This window comes from Orbicella franksi, chromosome 2 (genome assembly GCF_964199315.1).
Source record: "Orbicella franksi chromosome 2, jaOrbFran1.1, whole genome shotgun sequence".
Lineage (NCBI taxonomy): Eukaryota > Metazoa > Cnidaria > Anthozoa > Scleractinia > Merulinidae > Orbicella > Orbicella franksi.
The window spans coordinates 36575342-36594337 of NC_138146.1; the positions used below are offsets into that span (position 1 = coordinate 36575342).

General features: G+C 39.9%; 3 protein-coding genes across 3 annotated transcripts in view; 1 reads left to right on the forward strand and 2 right to left on the reverse strand.

Annotated features, from left to right (window-relative positions):
- The window catches only part of LOC145479631 (calcyphosin-2-like), a 35225-nt gene extending 31792 nt beyond the window's left edge, over positions 1–3433 (reverse strand). Inside the window, exons 1-4 of the mRNA XM_081458042.1 lie at positions 3352–3433; positions 2723–3057; positions 2282–2332; positions 1451–1533 (exon numbers count right to left, since the gene is read on the reverse strand). Coding sequence (XP_081314168.1) covers positions 1451–1533; positions 2282–2332; positions 2723–3028 — 440 coding nt within the window. The 5' untranslated portion in view covers positions 3029–3057; positions 3352–3433. The remainder of the gene's footprint in view (positions 1–1450; positions 1534–2281; positions 2333–2722; positions 3058–3351) is intronic.
- An 866-nt stretch (positions 3434–4299) lies between these two features.
- LOC145479643 (uncharacterized) lies at positions 4300–5561 on the forward strand. The gene has a single exon (XM_081458056.1). The coding sequence runs from the start codon at positions 4353–4355 to the stop codon at positions 5085–5087; it is 735 nt and encodes a 244-aa protein (XP_081314182.1). The 5' UTR covers positions 4300–4352; the 3' UTR covers positions 5088–5561.
- A 1220-nt stretch (positions 5562–6781) lies between these two features.
- Positions 6782–18996, reverse strand: part of LOC145479629 (nuclear pore complex protein Nup205-like) — a 36377-nt gene continuing 24162 nt past the window's right edge. The window contains exons 21-34 of the mRNA XM_081458040.1: positions 17468–17659; positions 16322–16643; positions 15801–15937; positions 14978–15142; positions 14105–14431; positions 13440–13700; positions 13130–13268; positions 12112–12195; positions 11219–11388; positions 9766–9892; positions 8985–9119; positions 8389–8483; positions 7755–7820; positions 6782–7469 (exon numbers count right to left, since the gene is read on the reverse strand). Of these exons, the coding sequence (XP_081314166.1) occupies positions 7350–7469; positions 7755–7820; positions 8389–8483; positions 8985–9119; positions 9766–9892; positions 11219–11388; positions 12112–12195; positions 13130–13268; positions 13440–13700; positions 14105–14431; positions 14978–15142; positions 15801–15937; positions 16322–16643; positions 17468–17659 (2340 nt within the window). The 3' untranslated portion in view covers positions 6782–7349. The remainder of the gene's footprint in view (positions 7470–7754; positions 7821–8388; positions 8484–8984; positions 9120–9765; positions 9893–11218; positions 11389–12111; positions 12196–13129; positions 13269–13439; positions 13701–14104; positions 14432–14977; positions 15143–15800; positions 15938–16321; positions 16644–17467; positions 17660–18996) is intronic.

Here is an 18996-nt window from a genome sequence, read left to right on the forward strand (position 1 = left end):
TCATTTGCGTAAAACCACAAGAAATACTCACAAAATTACAAATAAATTAATGACCGTCGCTTCTGCCGAAATAAACTTGCAAAGTAAACACGATCGTATTTGTCACGTAGCGAAAGTGAAAGCTGCAACGTCAGTGCATTCCATGGCTGACGTAATACCTTTTTTCAGCGTATTTATTATTCCCTTTAAATCCAACGCTTTGATAAAACGAAAAGAAAATATATTTTACCCACAAAAAAGAAAACAATATCCGTAAAATTGTCCGTGTATTTATGTTTTAACAGCTTCTGGCGGAAAAACATCACACGTTGCGTGACTCAAAGTTTGGCCGAGCGGAGGTCTGTGTCTGGTCACCGACAAAAAAAAAAAATAATAATAAACCACGGGTAAACCTAGAACCGCGCTCGGCCCATGGCCGCGCGGTTAATAATAAACTCCGGGTAAACCTAGAACCGCGCTCGGCCCATGGCCGCGCGGTTAACAAGTGAGAATTTTTTTTGCTTAGAGTCTGAAGCAAAAAACTAATTGAGCCTGATGGGAGTAATATTTATGTGCAAAACATTTTATGGAACACAGGCATTTATCCCATCAAGCTATGGATGTGCTCAGATTGCACTATTTGTTTGGGATTGCTGGGATTTATGGGCAACGTCATCACACAACAACACAAGCTGTCTTGTAAAATAAAAAACAATGATAATTGCAGAGCGTCCTAGATAGTTTTAAATCTGGCTGTCAGAAAGGCGTCACAAATTTTTGTGAGCACTATCTGCAGGAAATTTCCTACTTAGACTTGCACAAGTATGTTACTATTAATATAGACTGCAAATGCTGACAGAATTCTAGCTGTTGTTCTATACGGTGTGAAACGATACAAAGGTATTGAGGTATGAACTTAACAGAAAAAGTTTCCTAAACATGCCTGGGAGTCTGGGTACTAGTCTGTGAGTATTCTGGGGAGGGGGGTTGGTGGTGGATCACATGGTCTGTCTGGCTTGGCACGGCTCCTGGAAATCAGTCCTTATTCACAGGTATTGCATTCATGTGAATTGCTTGAAGATGAGGAGGTGATACAAACATTTACATGTGCATGTATACGGTTTGTTTCAGAGTGCTGTTTCAGTATTTATGTTGTAATACTTCAAAAAAGTATGAAGGTACCAAATTTACATTGTATACACTGAAGACTAGTTCAAAGTTATGAATTTGGTAATATATGATCAATAATTGAAGGGGTCGGCCAAAACCCATGCCAAGTACAAAATTTGTGTGAAATTTGTTTTCCTCAAATTAAGTGCCTAAATTTTTGCATGTGGTTTTCAATTAACAGAAAAACATTGCCCTGTATTGTTTTCCACTGGTTTGCTCTTAATTTTTTTTAATTATTGGTGATAAGTATACAGGATGAGGAAGTACATTATTTCTAATATATAATAATATCAACACAAACCCTTGAGGAGCCTTTCTTCCACCTAGGCGAGCCCTTGAAAACACTTGCACTTCAACCGGTTGGTCAGCATAATTTGGATTTGCCTGGCACAGAAAAAAAAAAATTTATAAATTAAGAAATAGAAGACATGTACCCTGTTTCTATTGAGTTATAGAAACATGAGTGGAAGTTTGGGAGAACGAGAAATGCCGTGGGAACAGGAACCGCAGGTGAGTGTTTCCAAAGCTTTTTTGAGTTCTCCCAAACTTTCACAAGTGTTTCTATAACTCAACAGAAACATGGAGAACATGTTTTTTTAATTCTTTTAGAAAACACTGCGAAGAAAAAAGGAAAACAACTTGTTAACTTTGATTATCAAAATTTAAATTCTCTTAGCTCACACCATCATTACGTCAACAGCTCGCACTAGTTCTGTGTTTCTATCGAGTTATAGAAACACGATTTTTAACAAATCAGCGCCCATATTTTTTTAGGACTGTTTTCTAATAAATGATTTCTGGTTCCTGGCCCGTATCAGCTCCAGTCAGATTTACAATATTAACAATTATGTAACATTTTCATACTGTCAAACTTCCAATTGAAATGGCTAAGAAGAATGCGTAAGAAGCAACACCCTCCCTACCCACCGAGAAAACAATCAGTTGGTTATTTTGTGTCTGCCAATGAGCAGGAATCTTGAAAGCTTTTATGTGAGTAAAAGTTGTTTATCAAAGGTACATATTGCTCAGTTAATATGGTCAGGAAATTTTTTTCAAATGAAATTGAAAAACACAGCAAAAAGACAAGAACAGGAGCTCCTGAAGACTGTTAGACTAATCCTCGACAACTGACCTTGGCTAAACTCTTGGCAGCATCTAACTGAGATTTTGTGATCACCGATGCCTGCATAAAGTGATAATAACTACGTCAATTAGACTCCAATGTGCACAAACAAAATGAAAAGTAACTTGCCCAGCAGGAAAGTCTACTTGTCCCTGACGACCAGACAGGGCATTTTCCGAGCCCTGAGATATTCTCCAAATGGACATCTCATCTGAGCATGTCTAAAGTAATCTGACAATATCTTTGGTTCGGTTTTGGTTTTACCATGTTTTGAGATTGGCTGAGAAGTGTAATTGGAAAGTAGATGTACCTGGTTTGGTTTTGGTTTTATGACACTGAATTGAAAACCACTCTATCGTGACTGAACATTCTAATTGCTTTGATTTCAGTTCCTGGCTATTCAACTGAAAACTGTTCTCTCTATCTATTAATATTTATTGGTCTCCTTACATTATACATAGAAACAGGTCCAGTAGTCTTCTTAGGTTGGTTCCCAGTTAAAGGACGAGGAGCCTCAGGAGTTGTGTGGACTGTGCTTGATGCAGCGCTGTTATCATGGAAACTGTTTCCAGTCTTTTGTTTTGGGGTATCCTGTCTGGGGGTATCCGAAACGCCAAATATGTGAGATTTGGTGCTTCCTCCTCTCCCAGCACTGCTAGGTCGAACACGGCGACCACTTGGTGGCCTCTGATGACGTGAGGTGGATGTGCCAGTGACTGACAGATCTGGCTGGGAATTGCTTTGCCAGAAGCTCATTGTAACAGTAGCACATCTACAAACAAGTACTGTATAACAGTATTCCGTCAGTCAATAGACAAGATGGTTCAAAATCTTCAGCATTCCTTGATTGGAATTGGCATTTAATTCAGATATCAGAAGCCAACAAGATATCTTCAAACTTAAGCTTACAATTAACAAAATGAAAGGGCACAGATTTCTAACCATAAAGTGGTTTAACTTTACTTAGTCCACCTCTAATGATCACTAAAACTTCATATTTCTTTCTTCGCCTAGGCTGATGTATATGAGGAATAATCTTTTACCTAAGAGGCAAGCACTTAGGAAATTATGAAGTTTACCTCAGGTAAAGAGCATTTCCCGCCACAATAACCTGCCTCCATTTCCCTCAAAATTACTGATGTTTACTACAGCTGTTTCTCAAAGCTGAAGCTAATATTCAACGATTCACTTTAAGGAGGATTTCCTTTGACGTAAAGGTTGCAAAAATGATTAACAAAACTTCAAGAACAAATCAACAGACGTGGACAAAAAAAACATTCCGAGCAACGGATTGCGCCCGCGGCAGGAAAGGGGTGTATAACGCGGTTGGTAGGCACCAGTAACGTTTCTTCATGTACTGTGCACGAGGTATCATAAACTCCAACTTGCGGCTAAGTGCGGAACTGCTACATTCGACCTGCGTGCCGTGAAGAGCGTTTTTGCTCGTATAACCTCCCTGTTGCAAGTTGCACGTTCAACTTTGCTCTAAGCGAATCTGACGGGATTACTTTGTTTCGGCAGCAAAAACGAAGACACTACCCGTCACTCTTCTGCCATCCCCGGACTTCACGCTTCTCTTTCTCCAGCCTCTGGATGGGGGCAAGTAATACGGTCATCATTAGCCTGTATAGCTGGTGAGCTTTCACGCGCGGGTGCTTTGGTTTAGCACTGGAACCTCTAAAGTTACGAAGGGAATGTGCTTTATTCTAGAAAGTAAGCCACTTGTTTTCGGGACATCAAATTTTCATGATTTAGAAGAAATCGCGAAAATTGCGTAAATTTGGGTTTAACTACCAGTGATTGCCCGTTGAGCGCCATACTCAGTTAGCTGATCTAGAAACCGGCCTTTACTTCCCAGTCGTGATTGTGAAGCCTGGCCGTGCCTGTTTTAGGTCTGTTTTACAGTGATCATCTGAGTTCTGTTGTTTTTTGCATGCCAGTTCTGGCGTGACGTCGCATGGGATAAAAGGTTTGACACGCGTCACGAGCAAAAATAACTGCTTTCGATTTCGGTAAACGGAAGTGACCTTCCTCTTCTTCATCCCGAGCACCACCAGTATCGGGCATTCTGACCAGAATAATGAAGGTAATTTGTGCTGGACCAGCGAAAACAGGCACAAAATCGATCTCTAAAGCTTTACAGGTTCTCGGTTTAAAGGTCTTCAACTGGGAAGAGCAGACCTTTGATTTCCTGGATCACTGGGTCGGCGTTTTTCAAAACGGTGCCAAGCCTGATGCGAAGCGTGTGTACGAGAATGCTGATGCAGTCGTCGACATGCCGGGTACATTTTTCTTTGAGGAAATCTTGGAAGCATTTCCCGACTGCAAGGTGATCCTGAGCGAACGGGATGAAAACTCTTGGGTGGAAAGTCTTGTGAATCAAATTAAAGTCTTTAACACGGCAACATTTGCTCTGAAACCACTGGTACTCCTATCACCAACCCTAAAGAAACTGTTTTTCGTGCTGCTCGCGTTCACGGATGCAATGTTCGGATCTCATGACCCCAAGGCAACGTACGTATTCAGGAAGCGATTCCAAAGTCACAATGAGCGTGTCAAGTATGTTGTTCCCCGTGAAAAACTATTGGTGTACAACATCGAACAAGGATGGAAACCGTTGTGTGATTTCTTGGAATGTGAAATTCCAAACGTCCCGTTTCCACATGAAAACATCAAAGGTGAAGTTGCTAACATGCCTTTGGAGGCAACAAGAGCTGGCCGTCAAATAAAACGAGAATTTATGCTTGCTCTCTTGGGCATATGTTCGCTGATTGTGATCTTTGTGGCCATTGTATGTTACATTTATTATGGCTGAGACAATGCCGTGACTGCGTATCGCGTGACCATACTTTTATGTCACGTAGTCTCAAGAACTTTACGAAGACGATATTGAAATTTCATAGTTTGGTGTATTTTATTCCACTTTACACAACTGTGAGAGATTAGGAAGCGCTTTATAAATTTGTATTAAGAGATACAGTCTTTTTTTTTCTTTTTTTCTTCTTTTTTTAATTATAGTTAATCAACTCTCAAGAGTCCACAAAAGCGAGGTGTGGTGAAAATGACCCAAATTTTTTGGTAAGATTTGTTTTAAAGATCTCCTGTTTCGTTTAATTTGCAGTACACATTTATTTTGCTACATAATCATGTGATACTACTTAATATAGTGTGTAAACTAATAAACATTCCAAGATTGCAGAATAATTATGTCAGTCAATGCATCCAAATTGTCCATTGCAACGAGAGAACAATAAAAATATCAGTCTGGGACTACATGAAATTACAATAATAATAATAATAATGGCAATCCGTCAGTCTCGAGACTATGGAGCCTCCAAGGCAGCACTTCAGCTTCTTTGAAGATTGACGAAATTTTGGCAATCCGCAAAAATTTGGCAAGGTTTTGAAACTGGGAGTTGCACTTATTTTACGCTACTTGTTGACAGATTTATTACTTATACAAACAAAATTGGCTCTAGTGCGACCAGGAAAGCTCAACGCGACATATTGCTGATTACAGAGGACCCCTCCTTGATGTTCTCAATTGTCAAAGTGGCACATGACCAGACCCAACTAGGGTCTCTCATCGCTCGCTCCAGGGGGCGATAATATGATTGACCCTGGGAACAAGGTTGATATGAATTATTTCACATATACTTCACATCATTTCACTCCCCACGGGAAGATATGAACTCACTTAATTGACCTCGCTCCCAATGTGTGGCTTCATAGCTCAGTTGGTAGAGAGCGTTGCACCGGTATTCGCGGAGGTCACGGGTTCGAGTCCCGTTGAAGCCCTGATTTTTTTTCTCAGGCTTCTTCTTTCCAATTGCTTAAAATTTACTGCGATGATTATTCTTCACTTTCATCTACTACCGCAGTTCAAATATGAATTATTTCATATACACTTCACATCGTCGATATTTTCGTTCGCTGCATTTCGATCTCTCTGGGAATACCAGGCCTCGATCAAAAAGTCTCTTTAAAAAGGCGATCACGAGCCTTGTTTGACACGGACCCCATCAAGGCATTAAAACAAGGTTTTAGTAATTCATAGAAAGACGTTTCGACTCACCAATTTCGGCAATGGTCTTTCTATGAGTTACTAAAACCTTGTTTTCACGTTTCAATAGGGTCAGTGCCCAACACAATTTCGGATCCGATGTATATTCTATAGTGATGTCCATCCCTGACTGCAATTTCAGTATAAACAGTACCCAAGTGTTGTGTTGCTTTTAAACTAGCCACTCGACCTGATGAAAAATGTAATACAAACAGAATTTTTTACTCTTAACGCTCCGTCTCCTGGACAAAATACATTATAAAAAGTAACAGTTATAATTTTTGACAACTATTCATGTCGTCATTATTAGGGGTCTGGGGTCGGACCTAGACAGAGGGAAGCGATCTACAGTAATTTGATAGCACGAAGTTTCACATGGAACCCACCCAGCCTGGCCCAACTGTTACCACCCTTTTTGAAAAATAAAGTCTTAGCAAAAACACAGAAACATGACAATCCCCTTTTTCTTGGCCTGAAAAACTTTTACTTCTTGTTTAACAAACAGTGTTTAGGTGACACAACTACAGTGGGCTTTCAGCTATATACATAGAAACAAGCGTTACAATGAGCATTGCGTGGCAATGAGGTTACTTCTTTGCATTACGGTATCTCACAATTATTTGTGTCTATTTTCTGTAAGAAAACAGATGTGGCTGTAAGAAAACAGATTTTGGAAGATAACCACAGAAGCTAAGCACTCTTCTATATTTGTTTGTAAAGGTTCTAGAGGATGTGCCATGTTTTGGGTATTTCCAGTAGTCAGTGTCAAAATGGCAACGTCACATCATCTTTCCACGCTTCTTGTCACTGTTAAAATCTGTCACATTACTAGGTAACCCAATGACCACAAACACAGTCAGTCCCCAACAGATTATCACCAAATCAATGCTGACACAAACAGCTCTTGTTCGTTGCTTAACAGAACACCAGCACAGCCTGCAGATCGATGCAGTGCATGGAAAATTCCGAAAAATAGTATCCTTTTGCCTCTGGATCGAGACCAGAAGCCGCTTCTCAGCGCAATCCGCTGGTCATCTCGTTGCGTGCAGGTGCCCCATGGATGGTCAGAAGCCGTTTGATGCGCCGAACAAGGACTTGAATAAAGCCAACACGTGTCCGCCCTTTACCATGCGCCTGAAAATAAAACCAAACAGATATCTGAAAGGAAAGTCATATTACTGTTATACTGTGCAGTTAAGAATTGAATTAAGTTAAATGTTAGGGACAGCTGAGGTTTAGTGCATAATTCTTGTTTTGTTTCTGGCCTAGAGCTGCTAAGCTTGTGGATTTCTTCCCAAGTGATTACTTAAACATTGAAGTAGAACTAGACTATGAAACTTGCTTTGTTTCATCACTGCGATGTACCAGCTAAAAAAATTAATAAAAACAAATGAAGGGTTATCATGCATATATACGCACCTGTTCTATTTCAACAAGTTTCTTCAAAACGGTCTCAGTTAAGACACTAATTGTCTCTCTTTTAAGCTGCAACAGAAACAAACTACATTCAAAACAACAACAATACAGACAAGATGAAAACGTTTTTCCTTAACCCAATTGCATAGGGATGTATAAATTAGAAAGTGCCTATTTGTCTTTTTTTTTCTGGACAGAGCTGCCAAATTAAGGAGCATAAGCTAAAAGCAAGAATTACTACCTGAGGACAAACGATGCATAGTAGTTATGTCTGTGTTTGAGGCTAGTAGCTCATTTAGACTGGCACTTATTTCCGGTTTTTGTAGCATGGAACAACGAGGAGTATTTCTACCCCCCCCCCCTCCTGCCCCCCTGGATGGGATGCTAGTCCATTGCAGGGTTACCCTCAACATTAAATTCACCTGCACCCATTTGTACACTCCTCCTGGGTGGAGAGGAACTGTGAGAGTAAAGTGTGTTGCCCAAGAACACAACACAATGTCCCTGGTGAGGGCTCAAACTCAGGCCGCTTGATCGCTCCTCAAGTGTACAAACCACGAGACCACCGCCCAGTAGATAGAGAAGAGAAGAGTAGACAGAGTAAAAAATATAGCTAACTAAGCAGACTGGTGCTTACTGCTTCAATCTCCTCGCGTGTTACACCATCTCCCAGTCCTACTGTTTCTGGAGCATGACCAGATGTGAATGAACTCCCGGCTGGCAACGTCCTCTCTGCAAAAAATCCCATATCATTGTTCAATATGCGCAGTTATGCATGTCAATCTACTACTAAATTGGTCCTTTGTAAATGAAAGTACTAGTAACTTTTTTCTCAACGATTACTACCAAACAGGAGTAAAGGAAACAAGACTTCTTGCAGTGCGTTTTACAAAACATTTGACAAACAGTTCTCTGTCAACTTCAAAACCAAGTTGCCAACAAGTGAAGAACATTTTCTTGGCATGACATTCAAGTCCTGCCCAGAGAAGGAGACAGTCTCATTCCACTTCTCGTTCTCCCACTCTCCTTCTTTTGTTGCAAATAATTTGCATGGGTTCTGGCCACATGAGTGAAAATGCTCTACACATTAATCGTTACTCAATCATTGTCATGAGCGTAGTTGTAAAATACTGGTTATTTTCATGCTGAACTTTTTTAGTTTTGTTACACAGTAAAAATCCAGCATTTTCAATACAGCAAAGATTTTGGAGCATCACTGTGCTCCCACAGCACCTTGCAGTCGTCGCATGTGACTACTGGTTAGCGTCGGCCCAGCAAGCATGCGCCGTTCCTCGTCTGATGGAATGCAATGTAAGAAGTAGAAATCCAAGTGGCGCCAGAGAATAAATAAACAGTTCTCGATAACGTCTGGAAAATAGTCAAGAAAGAAGCTTCCCAGTCTCTGTCTAACCACGGTATTTCAGTACAAATACTTACATTATTTTTCTCGAGTCAAGTTATCAACAGAACTGAATGTTTTCAATTAAAGTTCTTCCATAAGCGAACACAATGAAACCGGTATCAAGTGGATCCAATATGAAGTGGACAGGTTGCGTAAAAGGAAAGTGCGCTTTTGCTTCACTAAGTACCTACATTTTATGTTATCACACGCATTAAGTTTTTTTTTTTTTCGTGAAGGATGAGAATGTGTGCTAAGCTGCTTAGGCTGTTAACCTGAACAGAATCCGCTAAACACGATTGTCTATTTCAGGCGACGCTGTGTTTTATGAGATCCAAAAATGGCCACGGAGAAGACTAAATACATGTACAGAATGGCAGTGTTTGAAAGAATTCATCATGACCGACTGATAGTATTTTTATTTGTGAAACGTGTTTAGTGGAAATAATCATGATGATAAAAATTAATTAATAAATTCTTAATACTGAATTAATTTATATGAGTTTGGCATATATACTGTAAGCAAAGTGTCTATCATAAGGAGTTCTTTTTCACGAAAACTTTTATCCAGACATAGATAACGCTAATAAGTTGAATAACAAAATCAAAGGATACACAAATGAGAGGAAATCTCTTGTGCCTTGTACTGTACAATCTGTGTCAGACATTTCTGTGCCAGCTGGTGTCTTTGTTGTGTGGATAATCTTTCTTGAACAGTCCCTCCAAACTGTACTTGACTCAGCTGCAAGGGAACAGAACTGTAACAGTTGTTGTGAAAATTTGGATCGTTAGATAATGCCATTCAAGAGTTTCCTTGGCTTAACCATCATGGTATATGGCCAATTATACCATGCTCCACAAATATGGTAAGCCAATGTGCATTTTTGGGGGGGAGTTTTTATTTTTACTCTTTTTTATTTCAGTTTTCTATATTTTTGGAGCATTTTTAATTGTTAAATATTCGGTGGATTTCTGACAACTGAAGAAAACCCAGAGAAATCAAAACTCACCAATCATTTAACAAAAGCAAATCATATTACAAACCATACAGAGCTTGAAGCAAAAAACAACAACAACAAACAAACAAACAAACAAACAAACAAACAAAAAACAAAAAAGGAACATTTATAAGCAACTGGTGCCAAAGGCGGAGAAATGTAAGTTAACTAAATTGCTTTAATGTGCTGCTGATTGGCTTTGAAAACAGCACACTTGTTTAAATTGGGTATTAGAACTTCTCAGTGTTTAAAAGCATACGATAAATTACAGCAACCCTGTAACTCTTCTCACTAAGGCGCCTAATAAATATTTGTAATCCACAAAGATCAGTTGCTGCGTGGCACAGTAAACAGTTCAAAAGTTGTAAATAGTAATAATTCAGTGCCAAATTAAATTCGATGTTTGTGGCAGACGTTTTGGGCCTAATCCTTCCTCAGTGCTAAGTTTAGTTATACTAAGTTTAGTTTGCCTAATAGGTCATCAAAGGGACAATGTCCAAGCTGATTATCAAATGATCTCTTAAATTCTAATTTAAAATTACTAAAGTACATTGCCAATTGCCACCAAATAAACAAATACATTGGCTAAAACGATTCTACAGAGCAAAATAGAACAATTATTTTGGGGAAGAAACACGGGATTACAAGGATAGAAGGAGCGTAGGCTGTTCCTGAACAGCGGCTGGTAATTGAGCCTAGGATAGAAGTGGATTACAGCCCATCACATCTGATTTTGTGACATGATGTCAAGAAATCACAATTGCCATTCTGGTAAAATCTTGAAACCTTTAGTTCTCATTTTGTAGTGTTAGTTGAAATTTCTTGGTTTTCACCACTTTTTAGCATTTTTGTCTTTATGCTGCAAGATAATAAGGTAATTTCATTGGAAGACCCTGGTCATACTTATTAATTAAAAACATGATATAATAACTAGACACTGTCCCTTTAGGTTGATGCCTTAATTTCGTCTTCCCGAATCCTCGAAAGGTATGAAAAGGGAAAGCTGGATAATCAAGATTTACCAATTACCACATATACACTACAACTATAAAATTCTATTAAAGCTATACCTCTCTAAGTTCTTCGCTGGTTAGCTCCGTCAGGTTTTGTAGCTTCAAGTGCGCCTGTGAGTACAACTCAGCCGTCTGTTGAATTTCATCACTGCACTTCTTCATAAAAGTCACAGGAAGACAAAGACTGACAGGACGGTAAGACGACACCATGGAGGACGTTCGAAGAGCTGGCAACGATGAGAAATGAAGTGTCACAACATAATGGCACTGCCAAGCTGGATTATTCATTGTTTCATGTCTCAGCTAGTTAATCCATACAGCGCTTTACAAAATACTTCTTGTAAAGTCCAAAACCGATCGTCAAACTCTAATGACCCAATAAACTAGTCAGAACTTGAAGCGAACAGGGAAAAAGTGCAAACAATGCAATATAATACATTCAAATTTATCATCGGTTAGAGGCCGTGAAATCGCCAACCTTTTCTCATTTCTACTCTTTATTCGCGTGTAGGCGCGGTGGCCTCATGGTTAGTGCACTTGTCTCTGGATCGAGTGGTCTGGGTTCAAGCCCTGGCCAGAGACATTGCATTGTGTTCTTGGGCAAGACACTTTACTCATGTAGTACCTCTCTCCATCCAGGTGTATAAACGGGTACCGGTGAACTTAATGCTGGGGGTAACATCCAGGGAGGAGTAATCCTAGTCGCTTCATGCCACACAAACTGGAGATAAGCGTGGGACTGATGGGCCTCTTGGCTCGTATGCAGACTTTACCTTTACTTGTTTATTTGTGCAATTGATCATTTCTATTTAATGTTTTGTTGGTTTTGATTTATTTATTCACCACACATGGAAAAAATGTATTCCACAGTATCATAGTAAAACAAGGAGAATACTCCTAGTCCGATATTCTGTACACATAATTTACATGTAAAGTTTTTGTTTTCTTACCTTCTCTTGTCAGATGAGAATCACGAGTTAGCGAGTCTGTCAAGCTTGGTGAAAACAGCACATGACAATGAGCAGGAACAGAACCTGGCAAAGAAAGAGAGGCAGTTGAAGGGTTACAAATTTGTAATAATTATTAGTATTCAAGGCCTGTTCACAATAATTTGGCCTAATTTCTGGAATAGACTTGTGTTCACACTAAAGCGGTGTTTACGGTCAAACAGATCTTTTCGTAAACACCTTCCAGAGTGACGAAAAATAAAAACGCTGGCGAGGGAAGGAGGCAGCAATTTGTTCACAAATTAACAGCGTGGACAAAAACGTTTTTTGGGGAAATTTATCCAATTAGAGTGGATGAGGCCTAATTTAAGTTCACTGATCATTCAACAAACTGATGTTAACAGCGCCTTTTAATAACACGTGAACACTACTCAATCAGCGGCTCGTGATTCGATGCCAACAATCATTTAAGCGGACCTCTCAACACAGCAGTTTGCTCCCACGGCTTTCAAAGGTCACATCAATGAAAACTGTATGATTGGTACATTAGATCAATTCTGTTCAGATGTTTCTTCTTTTCAAGGTTGGTTAGTTGTCGTCGTAATTATAATTGATGACAGCCAAAAAATGCTGGGTTGGATCTAGGTGGGTTCAGTCCAACCCCCTAAATTAAAAAAAAAAGACATTATTACCCGCTGACTTGGCCTCAGTTTCTGAGGAGCTCAATTTTACAAATTTTCCGGGGAAGAACGCCCCCAGACCTCCCTACAGGAGACAGCCTTTAGCGGTCCTATCCCAAACCCCCCTCTCTAAAATTCTGTATCTGCCCCAGAAAATGCAATCCCTAATTATAGTTTGAACTTCAGAGTTTGCGTGCTATCAAAAGGTGCAGTAAATAATGCCACAAGACTACAAGCCACGAGTTTCTATCGAGTGATAACAGCCTATCAAACTCCTGAGAACCCGAATGAGAGCAAGTGGTCTTTTCCACCAAAATTAAAATATTGAACACCTAGCTTACCAACTGAGTTCATTACTGTTCTGCAGTAACCAATGACGTTAGAACAGATTCTCTGCAATTTTTGGGTAGTTTCCATGGCAACAACACTGTACTTGGTTCCAGGTTCCTCATTTTTTTGCTCCATCACAGATTTAATGATCTACAATTACACGAAAGTGAGACTACAAATTAATAACAACAAAATCAATAGAAATACTTTCCCTTGAAATTTACAGTTTGATAAAGCAGTAGTGTTGTTTGGCTTTGGAGGGCGGAAGACATCCTTACGTGGTCATTGAAAATGGTCAAAAGTTAGCGATACCCAGTTTACCTTCTCCCAGTTTTCACTGGAGCAATATCTCCGTAACAACCCAATCATGAGGCGTTGGATCCTTGCCAAGGGTCCCCTGAGCTGTAATTGCTCCTGTCCCAGTTCACCGTCTGTAGTGAGAGTGACCTCAGTGAGTCCCATGTTGCACACAATTCCTGTGACAAGGCCAAGTTCCTGTAGTGAGCCGGACGAGTGTACAGCTTGTCGGTCTTGAAGAATGCTGATGAAAACGTCCACGTGAGACACAACAAAGTGCAAAACCTGTAATCAAAAGACACTGTTATTTGACATCACAAGTAAACATATCAAACAATACTATGTTTAGTTCATATAGTGTGATCGTCCGGGTGAGAGTAGTTCTGAAAAGAACTGTTGTTGGTGACTGATGTTTCGACAACCTGAGCGGAAGTCATCTTCAGAGTCAAGTGAATGATGTTTGTCAGTCCATGATGTTACAAGTCTCCTGTACAAAAGTTACTTTTTCTTCTCCTTTGCAATTCTGGGCATTGCCGAAACAAGTTAAGCTCCTTCTTAGTAGGATGTTGTATCTAAGGTAACAAGGTTCTTCATTGTGAAACCTATAAAAAGCTACAGGTGATTTTTAATTGTATAGTTATTTCCATAAGGAAGCACATGGTTACAACATTGAAGCCCATATGAATTACCTTTGAGGCTAGCTCTTTGTGAGCTTGTGATCCAAGGGAAGTAAGCATGGCCAGTGAAACTTTAAGAGCTGGCATTAAGAGCTGTCTGTATCTCTCCACTACAGTGGGAACAAACGAGTCCAGCAAAACACTGCTTGTGTCTTGATCATGAGTGTACAAGTCACTGGACACCAAGCCCGCTCTCTTATCGTGCTCAGGTCTTCTATCAAGGAAGGTACATTCTGCCAAGCGTGATAAAAGCCCTGCTTGAAGAAGCACCTTAGCTCCTTCTGAAGACTGGGCCACACGAGTCAACAGAGCCATTTTAGATTCGTAGATGTACAAAGCCTATAGTAAAATAAAACAACAGAGTTTATGTTCGTGGGTATAAAAGATATGTTTTGAGCCCAACTCAGACCCATTTTAGCTGAGCTGCTAGGCAAGGGTTAAAATGAACTCTGAAAAGTGCCCAAAATATATTTTTGTCCAATAACATAAACTGTATTACTTTTACGTGTATTATCACTATGGAGGGCATTGAGAAAATAAGGACTGGAAAAAAAATGACATCAAAACAGTCTGTACAATGACAGGAGCATTTACAAGTTGAACAGCATTTAATTCTGTTCACTGAAAATACACAATAGATCAAGCAAAGCTGGCTAGAAATTACAAAATCTTGCCATTTGAGTTTTCAAAAATCGTGCAAGACATGAAAAGAAAGTTCGATAAAGCTTATTATTGTAAGTGTTGAAATTTCAGCACAAACAAGCACCACAGTGCTCAACAAAACTGGACATAACTGATACGTATGTAAATAAATACTAACAATTTAATCTAACCACACTGGAATAGAAACACTTTCAGCGTAAAAGTTCACAGGAAACGCATTACCTTAAGGGGCTCAGGTGATGGGTCCAACATTGATTGCAACATGTGGTCCTCATGTGCAAGCCCCTCGACCATATGTTTGAGGTAGCCTTTCAGGTTAAGATAGTTTAACCAACGGTGTTGCCAGTCAACAGCAATTATTGCATCCAGAAGAGAAAACGCCAACATCTGTAAGTGCCACATTAGTAAGTCAATGTAAATTTATTTTGCTTTAAGAGTGACTGAATATATTAGACCTACATACAACTTACTGTACTTTAAATACATACTACAGTAATCTCATAGGCATAATTTCAGATGTTACTAAGTTGGAGTAAGTGGCTTGAAACTAGCTCAAGTTTATAACAAGCTCCATTTCTTCCAGAAAAAACCCTCCACCATATGCTGTGACTATGACAGCATTCAGTTGTTTCCCGCCAAAATCTCAATACTGCTCCTTCAACTACAATAAACCAGGTCTAGTGTAATGCAGCAAATACACCAATCAGACCAAACATGCACTTTGTTTCGACCAATCAGGAGCAAAAGTCAAAACCTATCACAGCTAGGCTTACCCATGTTTCCTGCACTTGCTATGTGTTGCATGCTTTTGCTCTGAGTTTAGACTGTCTTACTGAAACTGTTTACAGTGATATTTTATTCCTGACCATTGACAGTTATATGAAAATCAGTCTTGCTCCTATGTATATCCTGGTCAGGAAAGGTTTTTTTCTTTCTCTTGTTTGCATAAAGACAAACAAATAGAGTGAAATCAGGGCAGTAGTGGAAACTTCAGGGGTGGGGGAAGGAGGTATTTTCTGAGGTTTATGGAAGAGAGCATACTGACCCGTCCTACATCATGACCATCACAGGAGTCTCTACAGACCACATCCATGAAAGGCTCACCATAACTAGACAACACAGGTAGAATACTGGTGTCCCAGGACTGGCTAGGGTACAGTGACAACACACTCTCCATTACACCTGCAATATTCAATACATTAATGTTAGTATTCCTATCTGCATCTTGGACGGTTTCAACAGTGATCATATGGCCCTGTATTGGTTAACTTGTTAGTCTTCAAATCAGGCATTATCTCCCCTAATGTTGCAGTCATTAAGAGGAAAGATTGCATGATGAGTCAAAGAATGTCTAAGTATTACAGGAGAGGGGGAATGCAGTTTTGTGGACACTCAAGGAAGTTTTTGGAAGTGAAGTACAAAAACTATGTCAGTAGCGGAAGGGCAGGTTTTATTGGTCTATAATTGACTATTAGGTAGTTGCAGTTGTCATGTGAGAAGAATGAAACAAGTATTTTTATGGCTCATCGGCAAAGGTAACCACTAGAATTTGCAAGCACTGCGTACCTCTTTCCTTAGTTTGATGAGACTCTGGTGCAGTCTGCATAAAGTACAGCAGAGCAGCATACAGGTTGGCTCTCACCCTCTGTAGACCTCCTCCGGAGCGGAGCACTGTTTCAATGAGACCTTTTAATATGGCTATAGATGGACCAATAGGGAGAGAACCACCAGCTTCTGGAAGATGCTGGCCTCCTCCCATGCCATCTACAACCAGGTGTGTGGCTGGCAGATTTGTGGAAATGGAAGACTGGTGCAGATGTGCCATGAGAGTGAGAATGACTCCGGAGACTGGTGAGGTAAGTTCTGGCAGTGCATTCTCATCTGCAATCTAAGCAAATAAAATTGATGTTGGTGGAAATGTACTAATTTTATGGCTGGGCCCACGACTAACTGCCAGCTTGCACTAGGTGTTTGGCCACAGAGAGGTGCCTTCTAAAGGGCAGTCTGCATTAATTAAGGGAGATGCTTTGTTTGGTGGGCATTGCCTCCAGGTAACTGATTGCTTACCATTGTAGGATTCACAGACTGACACTGAGCCTTTTTTTCCAAGAGCTGTTCAAGGACTGCATTCACTTTCAGCAGTATTATTTTAAGGAATCATTTTCTTTAGAACCTCCAGGGCTTTCATTAAGGGCTGGGCAAATTGACCAGCTGTGAAGTTAATTTTGCCCACCTGGTTTGAGCATCTACAGGAAAGTTTGTCTTATAAAAACGTTCAGTTCAAAAAATTTTGCTGCCTGTAAAAACCAGTAGCCTTGCTGCTAAAAACATTAATGAAACCCCTGGAACCTCATGTTACATTTGTTTGGGTAGATGGGGAGGGGAGGGGGGGGGGGAACAACATACAGAATGCTCAAGACCCCTTTGCAGGCAGGATCCCTCTGGGATTCACTCAAATCTCCTTCATCAAATTCTTGCAGTCCTACATGTAAGTATTCATTAAAAGAGCTTCTCCATAAACTTCAAGAAATGCTGGTAAAATTCAGGAGCGTTAAAAAGAGAAAAGCTAAATTTTTCACTTTTACAACCTTTTCAAGGGTATGGAAATTTTTCAAGGACTTTTCAGTGCCTGTGCAAACAGCCATTCCCTGAATAATGATAAAAAATCCTTAATGCCAAAAAAGGTCCATTAAAATACCCTTTATAATGTACCTTGGATAGTAAATCCTGCAGCACTTCTGCTATAACAGTCTGTCTTGTGTCTTTTGGTAAAATATCAGCAGGACAGGAAGCTAGAGTGACCTCTGTAACACGTCTCCAAGCCTCAAATACTTCTTTCTTGATATGCATGCTCTCTCGCACCATGTTGCGTAGCACAACATTTTGAAGGATGTCTTTGACTTCCTTTACAAAACAAAAACAAATTAGTCAGTAAGTCCAATATTTATTATAACTTGGCAAAAAAAGATAAAATTAAAATCTCTCAGTGACCACATGCAACAAAAACTCACCGCAGAGTTTAGCTGCATAAAAGCACATTAATTAACACTACAATACAGGATTGCAAGTGCTGCCACGTTCCTGTTGTTCTTTTATACAATCAGAGTCGTAATCAGAAGCGTAGAGCAATACGATCTAGTGAAAATCAAACCGGCGGAGTCAGAAGCAGAGCACCGATTCCACTTATGCTCTGTCGCTTACGATCTAGAGAAAACTGCACTGTCGGAGTAACAAGCACAAGCGGAAGAATAAACCAGTCACAATGTATGATGCTGGGCTTTGTGATTGGTCGGTTCTTCAGCCTCTGCTTCCGACTCTGACAATCTAGTTTTCACTGGATCATGAGCGACGGAGTCATAAATGGAATCAGAAGAAGTAGAAACGTTCTCATTCTTCCAACTCCAATTCTGTTGAGCTTCTGACTCCGCTTACAACTCGAATTTTCGATTTTCACTAGGTCATAAATGCTCTTACGACTCTGACTATGACTCCAACTACGACTCCATCACTAGTGAAAACCAGCCTTTAAAGTGCCACTGAAACGAAATTTTCGTACTCTCTTTTATTATCCCAATCTATAGTTTCAAACGTGCTTAAAGTAATGGTGAACTTTATTTCTGTCAAATCCTAACGGAAAGTGCTTTTTTTAGCTGTTGAAATCGACTTTTTGGAGCAAAACTGTGTCCGGGCTCTGGAACCGAGTTTAAGGACCTTGTGACGTCACTGGTTGTATTCAAGCAAGAAGCGCTTTAGATCCTCTCTTGTTTTCACTTGATTTATTCAAGTTTATTCTCCATATTGTCGATACCTACTAGTTTTCTACCTTGCAATTTCTGTCCAGCCTTGACAGGAAATACACATCATAAACGTTGGAGGGCACCAGAGAGCGTAGATTCACCAAAATAAATGCTACAGATTAGAACAGCTCAGTATACTTTTCGAACATCTTGAGTACTCGATTGGAGATTTCGAAAACGATTGTGGTAACTTTTATATCACGTCCTGAAGCCTAAATACAATATTTCGTCGTCTGTTTTCAGCCTGGTTCTGAAATTTGGATTCTCACGTTAATCTAAGGTCTATTACAAGGTTCGAATATATCCTCGGCAACTTTACAGCATTAAAAGCCGTAAGCGCATCAGCCATCCGCACAATCACGAAGTTATTAACGGTCCACAAGCTTTGAGTCAAGTACTTCTTTGCACACAGAGGGCATCGTTTTATGATACTAATAAGTGAAA